The 17,526-nt window shown below is 37.6% G+C and overlaps 4 protein-coding genes across 7 annotated transcripts in view; 2 read left to right on the forward strand and 2 right to left on the reverse strand.

Annotated features, from left to right (window-relative positions):
* LOC141900561 (uncharacterized protein ZK1073.1-like) overlaps positions 1-3,927 on the reverse strand; it is a 37,645-nt gene extending 33,718 nt beyond the window's left edge. For 3 of the 4 annotated variants that reach the window (XM_074787513.1, XM_074787510.1, XM_074787514.1), the window contains exons 1-2: positions 3,803-3,924; positions 871-882 (exon numbers count right to left, since the gene is read on the reverse strand). In XM_074787513.1, coding sequence (XP_074643614.1) covers positions 871-882; positions 3,803-3,823 — 33 coding nt within the window. In that variant the 5' untranslated portion in view covers positions 3,824-3,924. Of the gene's footprint in view, positions 1-870; positions 883-3,802 lie in introns of all 4 variants that reach the window. The other variant, XM_074787511.1, reaches the window with a different exon arrangement.
* Positions 3,928-4,127: 200 nt separating this feature from the next.
* Positions 4,128-11,327, forward strand: LOC141899392 (cilia- and flagella-associated protein 99-like). Its single transcript, XM_074785656.1, has 19 exons — positions 4,128-4,237; positions 5,913-6,052; positions 6,468-6,612; positions 6,896-6,990; positions 7,118-7,230; positions 7,341-7,432; positions 7,513-7,571; positions 7,672-7,779; positions 8,369-8,521; positions 8,613-8,701; positions 8,946-9,150; positions 9,280-9,338; positions 9,414-9,496; positions 9,595-9,647; positions 9,832-9,972; positions 10,061-10,144; positions 10,588-10,667; positions 10,749-10,926; positions 11,047-11,327. Exons 2-19 carry the CDS (start codon positions 5,945-5,947, stop codon positions 11,182-11,184), a joined length of 1,983 nt encoding a protein of 660 aa, XP_074641757.1. The 5' UTR covers positions 4,128-4,237; positions 5,913-5,944; the 3' UTR covers positions 11,185-11,327.
* Positions 11,328-11,822: 495 nt separating this feature from the next.
* LOC141900162 (pyridine nucleotide-disulfide oxidoreductase domain-containing protein 1-like) lies at positions 11,823-13,929 on the reverse strand. Its single transcript, XM_074786929.1, has 2 exons — positions 13,802-13,929; positions 11,823-13,548 (listed from the first exon to the last, which is right to left on the reverse strand). The coding sequence occupies exon 2, from the start codon at positions 13,517-13,519 to the stop codon at positions 11,996-11,998; it is 1,524 nt and encodes a 507-aa protein (XP_074643030.1). The 5' UTR covers positions 13,520-13,548; positions 13,802-13,929; the 3' UTR covers positions 11,823-11,995.
* On the forward strand, positions 13,925-17,503 carry LOC141900163 (required for meiotic nuclear division protein 1 homolog). The gene is made up of 12 exons (XM_074786930.1): positions 13,925-14,015; positions 14,397-14,777; positions 15,209-15,311; positions 15,413-15,485; positions 15,666-15,705; positions 15,800-15,900; positions 15,988-16,109; positions 16,223-16,287; positions 16,380-16,456; positions 16,528-16,648; positions 16,744-16,860; positions 17,330-17,503. Exons 2-12 carry the CDS (start codon positions 14,400-14,402, stop codon positions 17,438-17,440), a joined length of 1,308 nt encoding a protein of 435 aa, XP_074643031.1. The 5' UTR covers positions 13,925-14,015; positions 14,397-14,399; the 3' UTR covers positions 17,441-17,503.
* Positions 17,504-17,526: the final 23 nt, after the last annotated feature.

Below are 17,526 nucleotides of genomic sequence, written 5' to 3' on the forward strand. Positions count from 1 at the left end.
TTTTCGACCGAACTGAAGACGAGAATTCCTACGTGTCAAAGGCGAAGTGAAGTAGGAATTATTTCGACAACATTCGCGCGAATGTGTTCCATTTATTGCGGGATAGGCCACAAACATGGGAATCTATTCCCCTTAGTTCATAATCATTGAAAACATTGACACTAGAGAAAAAGGCATACTCATATCTTCCCTCGGCAGGGATTCAAACCTGATGGCATCGCTAGACTCAGCCACGGCACGAAACCTTGCCACACTAACTCCAGTGCGCAGGTACACAGGTTTGCCGCACGAAAACTTGTGGGGCCAATCAGATTGCTTGTTGTATAATCGCTGAAGCAAATGTCGAGGATAAACTATTCAAATGGAAAACCCGGGCTAAAATAAAACGCGATTCTGAGTGGCTAATAATTACATCATCTAAGCTGCGCACTCGGGCAGGGTTATCGGCTGTGGCATTCCCGATGCCAACAGGTTCTAATCCCTGCTGAGGTGGATGGCCATTTTATTATGAAAAGAGCCAAGAACACTCTGACAAGAGCAGCCAAATTCATACGATTTGCGGATGATCATCAAATATTCACTTTCTACCAATATCAATTAACGAGCAAATTATCATAATGCAATCCAAATTTCAGCAATCAATTTTAATTACAGTAGACCCTGTTTAATTCTAGGCTGATGAAATCGACCATATTATCTATTCAGGATTAAACATAATAATTTGAATAGATTTATTCATGGAACATTCAAGGTGGAGCAAGAAACGGTATAAATTCCGATTAGGTCAAAATCTGGATCTACCCGGCTTTAAGCGGAGTCTACTGAAGAATTAATAAGGTATAGCCTGAATGAAAAGGAGTTCTATCTTACGCGTTGGAAGGGCTGAAATAAACAATGAATACTAAATGACAATCTAAACAATCATGTCAACAGCAAACCGATAAGCTGATACGACCGAAGTCAGACGGAAGTCAAAATAATGCATCGCAATTAAGTGTCACCAAACTCCTCCACCATAAGGTGAGTCCAAATCCCGGCACTTTTATCTACCTATCTGACTTGTGCGTAAGAATAGACAGTGCTATGTCATCATAACACTTTAGTGTACCATTAATGAGAAAATCTAACTATCTTCAAACTGGATAACAATCGTTTAGTCATTTCCAGCATATCTGCTGGTCCCCTAAAGGTTCATAACCATTACATAGGAATATCTATCTAGTAGAATAACCAGATACATAGAGATCAGTATCAGCAAAAATACATAAAAAGGTCTTTTATTTATTTTTTTGATATCGGCAATAGAGATGATTGGTTAACATGGTAACAAATACAACGAAAAACCAGGTCAGCCTAGTAGTACTTTAAGTTAACTGACAACTGCAAGCTTTCATAGCGAAAGCTCATAATTTCTGACAAAATCAGTTTTAACCTACAAGTAAACTAGACATTGTTTAGAATACGTAGAGTGATCAGTTATATGCCGATGCTATTTTATTCTAAGGCTTCTGGTTTTAATATTCATTGACATTTATTTGAATGTTTTGTATTGTCTTGTTCATTCAGAGATATTCTGTCTATAATAAAGCACCTGCCAGCAACTACTGCAGTCAGCCTACTTAGGAATGCGACAGTAAAAAAACACATTGTCAGAATGAAAATATGCGAAAATACTTCCAGTCTACACTGCACCTGTGTAGTAGCTATCAGGCCTACGTATAGAAGTGTCAAAAATCATTTATAACAATTGAGATAAAATGAACAAATGAATGGAAGGATAAGAATATATTTTCTTTCTCTAGTTCACTTCGACAAAGTTTTTAAGCGAGAGTGTGAAAAATGATTAATATCCTGTGATTCAAAGTATTGCACCAATTGGATAGCCTCTGTAGTACCAAATGTGCTAAAAAAGAAGTGGATTCCATGCCGACCCAGCATTGTTATTGTTTAACATTTTTATGCAACTTTTTATCTATAGTAAGATACTCATATAAAATAACAATAATAATATTATAACATCATTAAGTTGAATGGAAAAGGATTAGGGTTCGGGTTAGAAGAGGGCTTGTGTTCTAGGCAAAGGGCTGGATAATGGTTATAGGGTTAGGAACTTTCTATTTTGTTTTCTTTTAACTCTTTCCTCTAATTGGCCCTCTAGTTCACACATCTAAATGCCATCCGATTGAAATGAGTTAGCAAATCCAAAGATATTGGCACACTTAAACTATGATTAAGTAGAAAAATGTACCCCAGGCCATAAAAAAAAGAATGCAAAGCTAAAAGACTTATAAAAGAGATATTGATAACGAAGTGGATATTTAACCATATGACGGCAAAGTATTTAGTTCCGCTATTTTGCCGTACATTATTACTATATATATAGGCCTATAGTATTAACTATAAAAGTAACAATAAAATCATTATAATGGGTTTAGGGTTAGGGTTTCGATAAGGTTAGTATCGAGAGGGTGAGAAGAGGGTCCAGAGGGTTCCGTTTTACCCCAAGGGATAGGATTAGGGTAAGGTGGGGTACTATAGATAGTTAAAACATTCGGGTGGTTTTCGGCAAGCTCGGTGGTCTAGTGGTATGATGCTGTGCTAGTAATTTACTGGCCCGGGTTCGAGTCTTGCTCGATCCGCTCTATTTTCTCTAACTCTGTTCTCGACATTTTCCTTGAATTTTCTAAGTCACGCACCCTAGTGCGCATGCGCAGCGTAACTCAGCCAATCAGCGACGATGTACGGTAAAATAGCAGAAATAAATACTCAGCCGTATACGGTAAAATATCCAATGCGTATTGAAAATCATTCTTTAATCTTTTCTGAATCTAGGACTAATAATACTTTAGTAATAAATTTAACAAGAAAATTAACTTTAATAAATTATTTGACGCCTGCGAAAAAATGTAGAATTTCTGGGATAAGCTAATGTGGAATTGCAAATTTGAAATCGAAGTTTTAAGAAATTTGGGGAATTATGAGATTTGGCGATGATACAGTCTTCGACTGGTCTAATTTAAAAAAAATTGTCAACTTGTGACCGACTTCAATTCACTTTTGCTCTAAGCTGGTCTGCAACTTCATTGCCTCCATGGTTGAAGAAAGAGCTCTTCTGATGTCTGCTTCGTCATTCCTCTAGCATCCCCATGTCAGGGTCTGACTTTTATATCAGACTTCCAAATCGTGTATACATCCGCCATTTAACCGAATAATCCGATTTACTTATCATTTCTATTTATGCCTGCCGCTCCTGATATAATCATACATCCTTTACTATTACAATACCTCTTATCATGATATTCGATGCAATATAACATTTCGACGTTCAAATAGAGGTCATTATATAATCCCAGGGAGCCATTCTACATCTTTATCAATAATATTTTGCCAAATAGCTTGTATGTGTACACATAAACCTGTGACGTTTTGAACATCGATTTACGGTTGTCGTTTGTAAAATGACGCTGAATGGTTAACATTGTTTAAGTTTCATAATGGTAACGTTTTATAAGGCGTCAAAAATGAAAAATTTCAATTGTGTATGCATGCAAAACATTGTCATTAATTCATACTACTAAAAATATATCACACGTTTTGCCCAAAATGAGATGTAAAATAGTGAAAAAACCTGTTAAAAATGTTATTATTAACTATCTGTTTTATGTATGATTCATAAAAAACAATTTCGATTAGCCCTCTAGTGGCAGTAACCAATACTAAAAAATATGGGCCTCAAAAAACAAATCTTCCTATAAAGCGGAGACGAATATTGTGGTTCAAATAACGATTTCGTCGTATATACCTTCTCTCCGGGTTGAGCCATCGCGTTGTCGTTAGCGCAATACAAAATCGAACGTCTATAATCCACAAATTACGATTTCACTCTAAAGGTCGCAAGTGTTTTTACACCCACCACCAACTCGTAGTAATCTTCGGGAGCTTCCGGATATTTCCGTAATCGATGACGCTCAAATTCAAGTTGTCCATTTAGATTAACGCAAAAAAACCAAAACACAGTCTTTTCGAATATTTTAAGAAACTTTTTTGAGAGGAGAGTTAAGGATTTAATGCAAGAAGTGTTTTGAATAAATTGTCCGTCCGAGGTCCGTCCCTTAGTCCGGTTGTTAAGATAAACAAATATGGCCGCCAATGATTAATCGTTGTCTTGTCAAAAAATGAAATAAGAGTGTAGGCCTAAACAAGAATTAAAGAAAAGATTCGATATCTGTATTCAAAGGTACTGTATCTAATGGAGACATAGGCCTAAAATAAGTTCCGTAATTCGATCAGACATAGGTTAAAGCTGAGGAGAGTGACAATTTCCTTCTTAATCTTGCTTGCTTGGTTGGGATGGAGGATTGTCATTGAAAAGAATAGATTTTGTTCACAGGGGTTTGGCGATGGGCTTGGATTTTATTTCCGGGTTGTTGATAATCTCGCGAGAATGGCGCTAAATATGAACTGCGAATAAATTCAAAATATCACGGAAATACCTTGTGTTTATATTGTTGATTTATCCGCTATAAAGTTTCGATAAACAATTGGTCGTTAAGAATCATTATCAGACGGTCGTCACGCTACTATATAAAATAACAAGGGATGAAACGCCTTCAGAGTTGTGCCAGCCAGAAAGTTGGGACAGTCACGTGACATTCTGATGATGTCATCACATTTAAAACTTTAACATGAAAAGTTAACATATTCACAGACCGATATCAATTGTCAGATTATGATTCATATGAAATTAATAACTTATAAAGAATAAATTATGATCAAATATATAATTCATAGAAAAAAATGCATTTGAATGTAAGTTATTCTCAAATATTTTTCGTATCATAGTTTCCATCTTAGATGCTTCGGGTTTGCATTCAGTCAAATAAGAAGCGTGACTGTCACGTGACTGTCCCAACTTTCTGGCTGGCACGAATTGAACTGCGTTTCATCCCTTGTGATTTTATATAGTCAAGCGTGACGACTGTTTGATGATGATCCTTAATGACCAATTGTTTATCGGAACTTTATAGCGGATAAATAAACAGTATAAACACAAGGTATTTCTATGATATTTTGAATTTATTTGCAGTTCATATTTAGCGCCATTCTCGCAAGATTATCAACAACCCGGAAATTAAATCCAAGCCCATCGCCAAACCCCTGTGATTTTGTTTTAAAACATTTGCAAATAAAACGTGATTGAGAAGAAAACGTTATTTTTCGAAGCCTCTACAGCTTCTATTCTTAAATCTTCCCAATTCAATTTCTCCTGAGACCTGTTCCTATTGAAAATCATGACAACACAGAACATGTCACCATTATTGTTTACACAGCTTCTTCGACTTCGTGAGGATTCTAGGACAATTGCCCCCCGGACAACTGCCCCCTTGAAATCCTTTTTGATTTGGATTTACACCACCTATATACTTTACTTAGAAATTCATTTGTATATTATTGAATATAGATTTATAAGATAGAATTACTAATGTTGTGTGCAGATCAAAAACTTTTAATCAGTCCTTTTGTGTTATTATAATTCACTTACCAAATTAAAGAAAACTTAATAAGTCCACTTATTAGTGCATTAGTTAATGTAAGCTAATTCATAAGAATTAGTTTTAGTGTTACTATAGCCAATCAAAAATTTTTAAGCAGTCCTAGAGTAATTAGCTATAGAATTAGTTCACTTCGTCTAATTAATTTGAATTAAATAACTGTGTTAATTTAAGATTAAAAAGATTTAATTTGGGGGCAATTGTCCAAGGGGGGCAGTTTTCCGGGGGGCAATTTTGCGAGGTCACTTTCCCCTTTTTTGAAAAAGGATTATAGGCCTACTAGTTACCATTATTAGTTTAGGAATCATTATTGGTAAAGGATGACCCAATCGTTTTAATTGATTTGTTTTTTTTTTTCAGTCTGAGTGACGGCAATATTCAGAATCATCAAGATGGAGCACAAACAATTGATATCGTTGTGTGTTGAAATACTTGACACATTTAACGTCGAAACTCGAGCGGCTGATGAACATTTTAATGAATTCTTGGAATATTATGAGGTAAGAATCCTTCTATGCTGATCTCGATCTGTGAATTGTGAGGGCTTTGTGATGTCCTTGAAGCTTTATTTCTTCTTAATTGTTTATTATGCCAGTGAAATTCACCTGAAATTATCCACATTTGTAAATTTCATGATGCGTAACTCCATTGAGACGTCTCAAATGAAATATACCAGCGTCCAATGTTCATTGCCAAATTGGTGTCGGTAGAACTACTGTAAAAAAATATTCACTTTTAAGTTGTGTAGTCGGAAAAATTGCTTGGAAATTAATGTAATGAACAAATGTAAAATGTCTCAAAAGTAAAACCCTCCGGTTTATAGCCTATAGAGAATTAAGGAAGCATTCAGTAACTAGCCGATTGTTGTCACTGATGATGGACTTACTACAATTTGTGATTAATTATTTTTTGTAGATTGATGAGGTTGAATTTGAAACGTTTATAGAAGAAATTTTTTCGGGTTGTGTTCGCTACAGAAATGTTCTGCGGGTTGTGGTGGACGGATTTTATGCCAAGGATGGCAAAATGGTTCGCAAATCAGAGTATAATCTTTATAGAGGTATGTACAATATTTTCTGTTTGAAGAGATAAACCTCTCTAAAAAGTACTAGTAATTCAATTAATTGACGATTAGAATTTTCATACAGAAAGCCCCATATTCTGTCTAATCTCTGGTGAACATTTATGGTTTTGTCCTATCAGAGTAAATGTAAAGACATATAATATTTTGAAGATTACTAGATTTTTTTAGTCTGAGCTTCCACTCCTAAGTGTCTGTAGCTTCATTACCGATTTGTCCTATCGACTTCGCTTCTGCAACAGGATTTGCATTTTCATTTCAGTTTTCTGTTATATCGCCTTGTTTCGATTGGATGAACTAGGATTTGTGCAGTTCAGAAAGGTAGTCAGCAGTCAAGATATCAACAAAATGCACCAGGTAATAGATTTAGTCAGTGTGCTCCATCCTCTGGGGCTTAGTGTGATACAGCCTTCGAATGATATTGCCACAAAATTTGCAATTTGCTACAAAATATGATTGATTCAAAATATAATTTTCATTTCAGTTTTTGACGTTTTTATTTGATGATAAACACCTAGTCACTTGGATGAAAGATGAATGGATGAAATTGTACGATCCAAGCTTTGTTCAGAAATCGCTTCTCTCTCCTATCAGACAGTAAGTTTTACTGCTATGGATTTCTCACAATTTTATGTATACTATAGCAGAGTATATAGTACATTAACCACAATTGAGATAGAAATCAGTACAATTTCATTTTCTTTCAGGTGGCTACCGGAAGCGCTCGAATTTCTAACGCAGATGGATGATAGAATAAAGAATAAAGTGAAACCAAAGAAACCAGTTGTATCCACTACAGGTATTACTTATTTCGTGTGTTGGGATGTATTTCTAAGATTTCGTTACAATCACTTACAAAAACCGTATTTTCTTTTGCAGAAATGAAGCCATTTAATCTAACTAAACCGAGACCTAGAAGTATACCGATGCCTGAACCGGTACGTAAGTTAGTTCGCGTTGATTTCAAAAACTTTCCACTTCTCGCCATAGTGTAGGAAAGAACAACAATTGATTTTGCCGATACTCATCAATTTTCAGATACCCAAGCTACAGAAACATCGACCCGTTCCTAAAACGCTGTATGAACCACCGAAAGAACAGGAAAGCTTGTCTCATTTAAAGATACAAAACAGGCGAACTGCAGAAGTAAGAAACGATCTACTAAATGATTTGTTAGTAATTGATTGATACCGCAACCGATGATCTCATCGATCATGTGCATTACGCAGATTTGTAAACAAGAAATGAATAAGAAAACTCTAATTTAGTTAACGCCACAAGTTTACAAACCCTGATAGCCTAGGTACCACAGACCACAATATTGGTCACAAGTTAGAATCATGGCGTAGCAGTAGGGATACAGTCTATATAGTGTCTGCTACCCACTGAATTGAAATTTATTACCATTCACATGGTAATATTCAATATGAAACCCTATTTTTTTTTCCTAAAAATCTCAGGAAGCTTCAGCTGGGTTGAAGCTGTCTGGTAATCAAGAGCATAATTTACGTATGAATTAACTCAAACATTACTAGAATAGCATCTAACCATGTCTAGTACATTTTGTGTACACAATAGAATTGAGGCAGATCAAATGTTGTGAAGATAATGTTCAAATCTAACGCCGCTGAAATCTCACACCTGTCAATGATATCAATAGAGACACAGTCCATTGAAAAAATGCCTCATTGTTATGGTACACAGCTGGTAAACTGATCAATATTCTTCTTTTCAGGATCGCCTTATGGAAGCTTCGAGATATCAGTTTGCCTGCGCGAATCCTGAATTATCGGCGAAAACTATCAACCGAATGCACAAAGTAATCATTGGCGAAGAAAATAAACTAGACTTCGAAAAGCACACAGCCAATCCACTACCCAATTGTCTGGTAAGGTTGCCGGAATTAATTCCATTTGAGATGAAAGTTGATCATCTGCTTCAGTTGTCCAATTCATTGGTTATTTGATCGATAATTTCAGAATAACGCAGTGCCGATTAAGTTGAATACAGCCACGATTCTGAGAGAAGGAAATCTTTATAAGAAAAAAGAGGAAGATGAGTTGAAAAAGTGAGAAAATTAATTCTGTTAATTGAATCGGAATAATTTCCAATCGATTAACTTACATACCCAGTTCTCATAGTTGTGAGTTGAAATTTGACTAGGCTTTGAAAAAGAACTAATTCTTAGTTTCATGTTTAAGTAGTCAATAATTTCTGTGAGTTTTCTGTGTTGTGTGGACACTTATGCCAGTTAAAACTCTAGAAAAATACTTGATATACTTTCAGTACTAACTTCACTCTGTACATTGTAGATTAGAGAAACTAGAAGCTGGCGCAAAAGATGCGTCTGAATTTCTGAAATGGCAGACAGAAATGAGGAAGAACGACATGGACGAACAATTAGCCGAAATAGAACGGCGAAGAATCGAAGGCAAACTCAGCCACGAAGAGGCGATTCTGGCTCGAAAAAATCTCGTCAAAGAGAATAAGACTAAAGTGCAAGAAATTAAAGCAGAAGTGAGTAATATTATCAAAAGTATTCATACATAGCACAGCACAACAACATAATCTTTTTGAGAGCAGCTAAATAAAGATATCGGTGCCTAGTAGTAAGATAATGTCGACATTGAAAAATTCTCATTTCAGACTAAGAAGAGATTGGAGGAATATCTTCACAACAAACTCGAAGAAGAACAAGAAATGAAGTGAGTAGAATGATAATTGAATGGCTTTGAAGTACCCTGGTTACAATTTGTCACGTTTTTCAATGCAAATTGTAGACGGTTGGTGGAAATCGTCACCGAAGGACATCACAATGCAAAAGATGCCAAGAAACGACTTCAAGAATACAAAGCAAAAATAGGTATGAAAGAGATATATGTTTAAAGGGATTCTGAGACAATTAATGCCCCCATTTGGGCTACAACATGTCAGCAAAATGAATTTCTTTTTGTAATTTAGTTCAAGAAGTACAGGGCGAAAGTAAGGAATTATTGCAACAAGCATTAGAAGAGGTGAGTTTTATCGTAACAAATACAAGTTTTATCAAATCCAATCAGTTACTGGGCCCACCGATGAATATAGTAAATTGTACATAACTAAAAATTCTTTGCTTTTAAAAAAAATTCTGTTGACATTGTTCTTACAATACATGTATATTGAAACTTGTTCATGCATCTGTTTTTCAACAATTTTCAGGCTGAAGCCGAAATGAGGCGTAAAATGGAATTGATTCATCAGATTCGTGCGATGGAGTCCGTCCCCGTTATTCGACAGAAGTTTGTCGATTTAACCGAGACTGCCGGTTATGGATTACTCAGTGAGATGTCGATAGCCGAGGTAAGCAACAATTCCAATTTTAAAAGATTTCTCAATTTGATATCGCAAAGAATTCAGAGTTTGATATTTGAGAAATGTTCATTTACAGCTTAAAGAAAGGTTGTCGTTATTGCGAATTGCTGAAGCTAAGGCTGAGGATGGAAAGAGGGATGAAATTTTATCCGCAAAACAGGTAAGAAACTAATTTAACTACCGGTAACGAAGGCAGATTTTTGGTACAATTCAATTTATTGTCTTGGCAATAGATTTTCTGCCCTTGCCTTGAGGCACTTCATCCCCCAGTGGGACATAAAGCCACAACACATTCCCTCCAGTTTCTTCTATCTTTGGCTGTCTGCTGTGCCTTGTTTCATGTCAGCCCCATCAGTTTCAGCTCGTCAGCCAATGCTCACCTCCAGGTAACTTTTGGGCAGCCTTCTTTCTTCCATTGAGGGGCTTATGTTAGTAGTATAGGGCAGTCTTTGGTATGCTGCCAGGCTCCATTCTGATGACATGTCCAAGTCCAAGCCATCTCAGTCTGATCAGAGATTTTCTGTACTAGAATATTTCAATATTTCCAGAAAACTTGGTATTTCTCAGACTTCACCATCTTCTTATCTTGAAATTCCCTTTCAGACTAAAGATCAAATTCTAATGGATACCCTCGACATGATCTCAAAACACAGAACCGAGAAAAGTAGGGCTGCAGCTTTAAAGTGAGTAGCAGCATTCTTCCGTGGTCCTCCGAAGTAATTTCATAGATCGTAAAAATTAATCGAATCCGTATTTCTATTTAGATTCGAGGAAAGAAAGAAAACGCGAAACAATAAAACAGCGATAAAAGACGATAAACTGGACGCGCTGCAGAAAAAACTCGACGAAAAACGTCAAGAACGATTGAAAGAACAGGAAAATTCTAAAATCAAAATCAGCAAAGGTTCAGCTCTGCGTACGCAGGCACTCATTAATGAAAAGGTAAATCAAAATTTGTCTAAATAAACCATTGAATTTAACTTATTCTAAGTTCGAATGTTCCAACATGGTAAATATCTATCTTTTTGCAAGTTTTTTTAAAATTTTTTTTCTTGTCTGTAGAAAGCTAGAGAGGAAAGTCGTTGGGCTGAACTGGAACAAACTCGTGACAGAACCGCTAAATTAGCGTCGAAAGGAATCCATGGAAGCAGCAGCGCCACAAGATTATTGTCTAACAACAGAGTAGCAATTCATTCGTGATATCAGATCTGTGTAAATCTATTTGAACAATTACTATTCGTATAAGAGAAGGATTGTATGATTTAGTGAAGTGTCCGTCCATGTACAAATGAAATTATGATGTATTTTAAGATGTGAATAATATAATAAAGTGTACCTTAAATACTGTGATTCATAGCCTAGTTTGAAGCTTTTTTCTTTTAAGGATAGGCCAAGGAAAGGAATTAACTCCACTTCAACCCATGTAAAAGGCTTTGCACCACACTGAAGGATTTTCTAACGAGAAAATTTCATGTCTCAAGGAAATTTCTGCATCACTTTCACATCCCAATCACTGTAGACTCCTCTCTGTTTCTAGTTTCTAATAAATTCGGTAACTGCTTAATTGGGTAAAGAAAAAATCCATGTCCCAATTGTTCGGATTCAGGGGTAGTCTATTGTACAACTTCTAAAGTATCCAATAGCTATTTCTCAAAATTGTATGAGTTTTAAAGGAGTTTCTGATATTTTGCTCAAATCAAAGGAGTTTCAAGCACCTTCAAAAGCATTTTCCATGAGTTTTAAAGGAATCTAGAAGTCTTAGGCACCCTGTTACAGGGTTTGGGATCTGTGTGCAGAAAACTTCTGAAAGCGATTCAGATATAAGCCCCCATGGATTACGTCCTAAATAATACAATTTTACTAATATTGTACCGGGATCGCATATCATTTGAAAATCAACCGAAAGATAAAATACAACACAAGTTGAAAGAATCCATAAATTTTCACTCGAAAACAGACACGTATTTCTATTTCATGTATGAAATATAATACATGTTCAGATAACTTAAATTCAATCGAAATAATCTTCGATATCGATATCGGGATGAAGCAAATCTTCGCCGTAACGACTCAAATCCATCTGATTCAAAATCAGATTTTCGAAAGTTTCTTCCAGGTCGGTTTCGCCGATCAGGATAGCGCCTTGCATACGCCCGTCGTGCATGACGGCCTTGACGTATTCCCTACCCTCTGTCGTCCGCAACAAAACGTGATAATCGTTTCCCAAATCTTGCGCGTTAAATTTACCCAACAATACGACTTTATACCCGAAAAACTGCGTGACGTGCGTGAATATTTCGAAACAAAAATCGAGCGTCATTTCTCGAATGCGGCCGCGTAGATCGGCGTCGATACATTTCCCGGCGTATATCCCCATTTGTCGTGCTTGAGTCCACAGTTTCATTTGTAACCAATGCTTCGCCGGTTCCCATGTCGGCGCGCACAAATCACCAGCCGCGTAAACATCCGCGATACTCGTCCGCATTTTATCGTCAACCATTAACCCTCCGTCGGCGGAAATGGTGAAATTATTCGATTTCGCGAACGGGTCTCGGTTCGGCTTGACGCCGGTGGCGCTGACGACGAAATCGCAGCCGTATATTTTACCGTTTGTAAGTTCGACATAAACCGGCCACCAATCGGTCCGATCACTCGGATTCGAAGTGACCAGGAAATTGCGCAGGTTTTCCTCACACATAAACTCCGATTGGGTCAAAATTCTCCGAACCTCGACTTTGTATTCGACGTGAACCGAACGCTGCTCGTCGCTGAGTCCTTTCAACTCGTAACCCGTATGCCAATCGGGACCGAGCGCGCTTCCTTTCACGTCCTCGTTCGCGCTCGTCTCCCCGCCGGACACGACGTACTTTTCGCGCTTAATCGGTCGAAAACGCGCCGTCGCTTTCCGCTCGTTCAAACTGGCGAGGAAAAATTCTGCGGCGCCGACGTCGATGAATGTCGCCGTAATCGATTCGTCCTTGATTGCCCAGACGATCTCGACATTTTCCAACTCGTAGACGAGCTCGGTCGCTATGCCGCCGTTACCGACGATAACGACGCGCCGAGCGTCGGTTAGTTTCCGTTGAAACGTCCGCACGCTTTCCGTATCCCGGATTCCTAAAACATACGGATTATCTTCAACGACTATCTTGGGTCGTCCGCCCGCGCATAGGCATAACTTCCGATAGCGATAAACCGAGTCATTGTCCGTGTATATCTTATGACCGACGGAGTCTAAGTCTGTGACTACGGCATGGATTACTTTCACGTTCGGGTAATTCGATTCCAGGTAGGACGAAGGTTTTTCTTCAACGTCGAATTCTTCGAGCACTTTCGTTAGTTGTTTGTAATTGATGACGGCTTTGATCAGAGGCGAGGCCGAAATTAACAATATCCGCGATTCCGTTTGCAGAAATGATAGGCTCTGTGCGCATGTAACTCCGGCGATGCCTCCACCCACGACGATAAGGTCGAAACAGGAATCCTCTTTGGACGCTGCCTCCTCACTGCCGGCTTGGTCGGCGGCGTCCATCATGGCAGCTTTTCACGTCAGCTCTTTCAGACCTAAAAATATCAAAATTTCTATTCGGCATAAGTGTTAAGTGATAGGGCTTTTCTGGTGGTGGTTGACAGTATAAAAATTGTTATGCATGTCGTCTCACTAAGTAAATAATCATGATAATGTAATTGAATTCTGAATTGAATTGGTCTGGACAGAGCAGAGCCGAGGGGTCTTTGCTTTAAAACTCAGACTCTCATCAAAAACACGAACGACACCCAATTGCAACGCAATCTATTTTGGATTGCGATATATTACCTCGAAATGGGTGTGTAAAACCTCTTGTCATTTAGTTTAAATCGGTGATTCAGGCTATGAAACGTTTCATCTCGTATAGTTTCACTGCTCACCGCCAAACATTTGTGGCAGCACCTTCCGGTGTATAGAATTGATATATTATGACAAGTGCTTCAGCTTCTTTCTTCCGCATTTTATAGGATTTCATTCGCGTGAAGTGTATTTATTCCTCGAGGTAAACGTGCTATTAAAAGCTCCGTATAAACATGGCATGATGTCGAATGTTGTCAAATGAGAATAATTGTTTTATTCACAGGGGCTCGTTACGATAGCTGGGGGTCCAAAATCAAAGATTTGACCCAGTATCCTAGGTACCACCTATTTTTTTTTATAGGTGGTACCTAGGATACTGGGTCAAATCTTTGATTTTGGACCCCCAGCTATCGTAACGAGCCCCTGTGGTTTTATTAGGTTTCATTAACAAATTCAATTCAATGATTTATATTACTACTCTGCCTGACTGATGCAAGAATTTACAGTTTACAATTTGCCTTTAACCATGCATTTAAAGTTTTGGTGCAAGGAACTTAAAGCTAATGCCTATTTCTATTTTTAGGTGATGGCATTTGCATGTTGTTGTAAACGAGCTGTATTTGGCATTCTTTCGAGACAAAGTATCTCCAGTTATCGGTTACAATCAATTCATCGATTAGCGATAAATCGTAGAATTCACTTGCCGTCAACGGCAAAAATTTTAGAACCATTGTCGCCAACTGAGATTAATCAAATCGGGATAAAATATACTCGAACTTTATGGAAATATTCTACGACAGCATGGCATAGTTTTAGCAGATGTAATATTGCGTTGTCGAGAGCGTACGCTTCCAGAAAAGGGGAGGAACAAAATCTCGAAGGCATTCAGAAACATGTCTCGCCACTTTCGACGAGGAGAGCTGCTCGAAAAAAGTCTAGTAGAGATGGCGGTGCTGTGAAAAGGGTCGGTATTGAATCGAAAAGAACTCTTCTTGTTTACCCTTTCAGTGTATCTGCACTGCAGTGCAGTGTATTAATCGCTGATGGACATTGCTTTAGTATGCTGCACCGCGGTGTAATGTAATTGATAATTAGCTTTTATCTCTTGAAAGATGGCAGGCTTACCTGTCAAAAAAAGTTAAATATTATTAACTAATGATACATCACACTGTGATGTAGATGCACTAAAGCGATATGCCCGTTATTCAACGCACTGGGGTGGAATTTCTTTTAAATTTCAAATTTAAATCCAGTACTTGTGGGTATCAATTTGTCAGCACTGAAAGGGTCTCTTTTTCAAACTTGCAGTACAGATTTTTTCAAGAATAAGAATGGAAAGGGAAAATGAAAGAAATTGTTATCATTAATGAATGTATTGCAATCTTCTCATTCAAGGAATATATGGTCAGCGCCTATTCAATAGCGGAAGAGTGCGATCTCGAAGGTCTGATGAAAGAAATTGAAACACAAGGTCTTTACGCGTTATGTCCACTGCCAGGTGAGCTTCGAAATTCCATTGAGCTGATTATTTGCTTCGGTTTCTACTCGAGTACCCCTGTATAATTTTTCTGGGTATGTTTTTTATGCGTTCTAATACAGATACGAAAGATGTTCTGCATCTGAATGCCATTTATAAAGTTGATGATGAAACGAGGGAGATATTCATCTTTAGGTGAGGTTAAGTCTCATGCCATTACAAAATATCTTGTTGTTGGTGCTGATGAGCTTTAGATAGGAACCAGGGGCGGATGCAGGATTTTCAAGGGGTCCTACGCTGGTTATCCCTAAGAAAAATTTTAAGGAATAGTCATGCAATTGTGTATTCTGAGTGTTGTTAATGTTTAATTTTCAGAGAAGGGTCGGCTGTATTTTGGAATGTACCCTATGATGAAGTGAGTTTCGTTTTCAGGCCATAAAACCAACTTTGTGAAATATCCCCATTGCCTGAAATGGAATGAAATGTTGTTGACCGTCTTTTTCTTCCAGGAAATGGAAGTTTTGAAATTCTTGCACAAATATCTTGAGGATCCATACAGTCTGAAATTAGTGAATGGCGAAGCTGAAGAATTGACTTTCAAATATACTGAGTAAGTGTAAGGATAAAGTTTAGTGTGTACTTTCCGGTGAAGTGGGCCTGGTTCCCTTGACCCTAAGTTTTTGTATTGTTTTTCTAGTACGCCAACGAAACTAGATGGAGACGAAATACACATACACATCTCTGGTTCCAAATCAGAAGAGAACAGTCAGGCGATACAGCACCAGAAATACGCTTTCTCAAATGCTTTATCTTTATCAGGTAAAGAGAAAAAGCTGCGAATCCGTTTATACAGGTTATGGGTCATCCTTAAAAACCAGCCAAGTTACATATACGTAATGTTGTTATGACCAGTATATTTTTCACTATTCAAGTCAAGCTTGGAATATGGGAAGCGTCACTTGAAAAGTATGTCGCTTCTATCGAATGGGTTACCGAGGTAAGGCTTAACCGTGAATGTCAGAAAGCAATTGTGTATAAGTTTCTATATGACACTACGTATTGCTAATGAGTAGAAGTGTATTTCTTAAGGATTTGAAAAATGGGAAAAGCATTCGCATGACAAAACCGCAAGTATTGATAAAGACCGGGGAGCTTTTTACATTGAGGTAAGGTGATCGATTCTTGTGATTCGAATGCAGCCATAGCGTCAAATGAGAAACTTTCTGTCTTATTGTAGGCATTTGATCAATCTGAGCTCTGATTTGCTGGACACTCCGGATTTCTACTGGGATAGAGAGGATTTGGAGAGTTTGTACCAGAGTACGTGTTCCCAATTGAACATCAATAGAAGAACGATGGTATGTATCATGTATCCTGAGATAGCTGCTTCAAATGCAGTTTAATTTTGTATCTTTACACAGAAAAATTATTCTTAATCGTGATTTTTTTTCAGGTGATGAATGAAAAGTTGAACTATTGTGTTGAATTAACACAGCTTGTCAGTGACCATCTGAATCAGGATCATCAGTCTCGTCTGGAATGGATTATCATTATTCTTATCCTTGTTGAGGTACATCCTGATAATACTGTTGACCCAGCGTAATTCAAATGTTGATCTTATCTAATTGAGATCTCGATTTTTCTCCTATTCCGACAAATCACCCAAACTTTTTAAGTGCCCTTTTGATTATGAGATTCAGGTCTTTCTGTAAAAGGAAGGCACGAGTTTGTCAATATTCTTGGAAAAGGTTTTTTCCGGAAACGACCGACTGGCATGACTGTCCTTACTCATTTGGCCCAAAAATATCTGGCAAGACCCTCGGATATTGTCACTTTGTCCTAGCCTAAAACAGAATTCATTTTGTTGATCTCAAATGATCAGAGTCTACTTTCAAATAATACTTCTATATTTTCTCCATGAGAAATGGTTGATGACCCAATCTTACCTGAAGTGTTGAGGCAGCATCTACTGCAGTACTTCATAACACGTTGGATAAAATAGTTCAATTATCTCTGGTTGGTCTCTTCTCTTCCTCCAGGTTATCTTCGAGTGCATACACTACGCGGAAAATTACCATGAAAAACAAGAAGCGAAACGCCGCGAACGAGAATTATTTGCATCGACAGAATCTTCTCGCAGCCAGAGTTGACAACATGAAATAATTTATTTGCTTCCACTTTTTGCCAAATTTTATTGAAAAAAATAAGTTAAAGCATGCCATCATGTTTGTTTTTG

This window comes from Tubulanus polymorphus, chromosome 2, assembly GCF_964204645.1.
Source record: "Tubulanus polymorphus chromosome 2, tnTubPoly1.2, whole genome shotgun sequence".
In the NCBI taxonomy this organism is placed as follows: Eukaryota; Metazoa; Nemertea; class Palaeonemertea; order Tubulaniformes; family Tubulanidae; genus Tubulanus; species Tubulanus polymorphus.

Coding starts and splice junctions, on each gene's coding strand:
- LOC141899392 (XM_074785656.1), top strand. CDS start 5,945: ATGGAGCACAAACAATTGATATCGTTGTGTGTTGAAATACTTGACACA. Junction 6,613..6,895: donor AGAGTATAATCTTTATAGAG/GTATGTACAATA, acceptor TTTTCATTTCAG/TTTTCTGTTATATCGCCTTG. Junction 8,522..8,612: donor ATCCACTACCCAATTGTCTG/GTAAGGTTGCCG, acceptor CGATAATTTCAG/AATAACGCAGTGCCGATTAA.
- LOC141900162 (XM_074786929.1), bottom strand. CDS start 13,519: ATGATGGACGCCGCCGACCAAGCCGGCAGTGAGGAGGCAGCGTCCAAA.
- LOC141900163 (XM_074786930.1), top strand. CDS start 14,400: ATGGCATTTGCATGTTGTTGTAAACGAGCTGTATTTGGCATTCTTTCG. Junction 15,706..15,799: donor GGAATGTACCCTATGATGAA/GTGAGTTTCGTT, acceptor TTTTTCTTCCAG/GAAATGGAAGTTTTGAAATT. Junction 16,649..16,743: donor ACATCAATAGAAGAACGATG/GTATGTATCATG, acceptor ATTTTTTTTCAG/GTGATGAATGAAAAGTTGAA.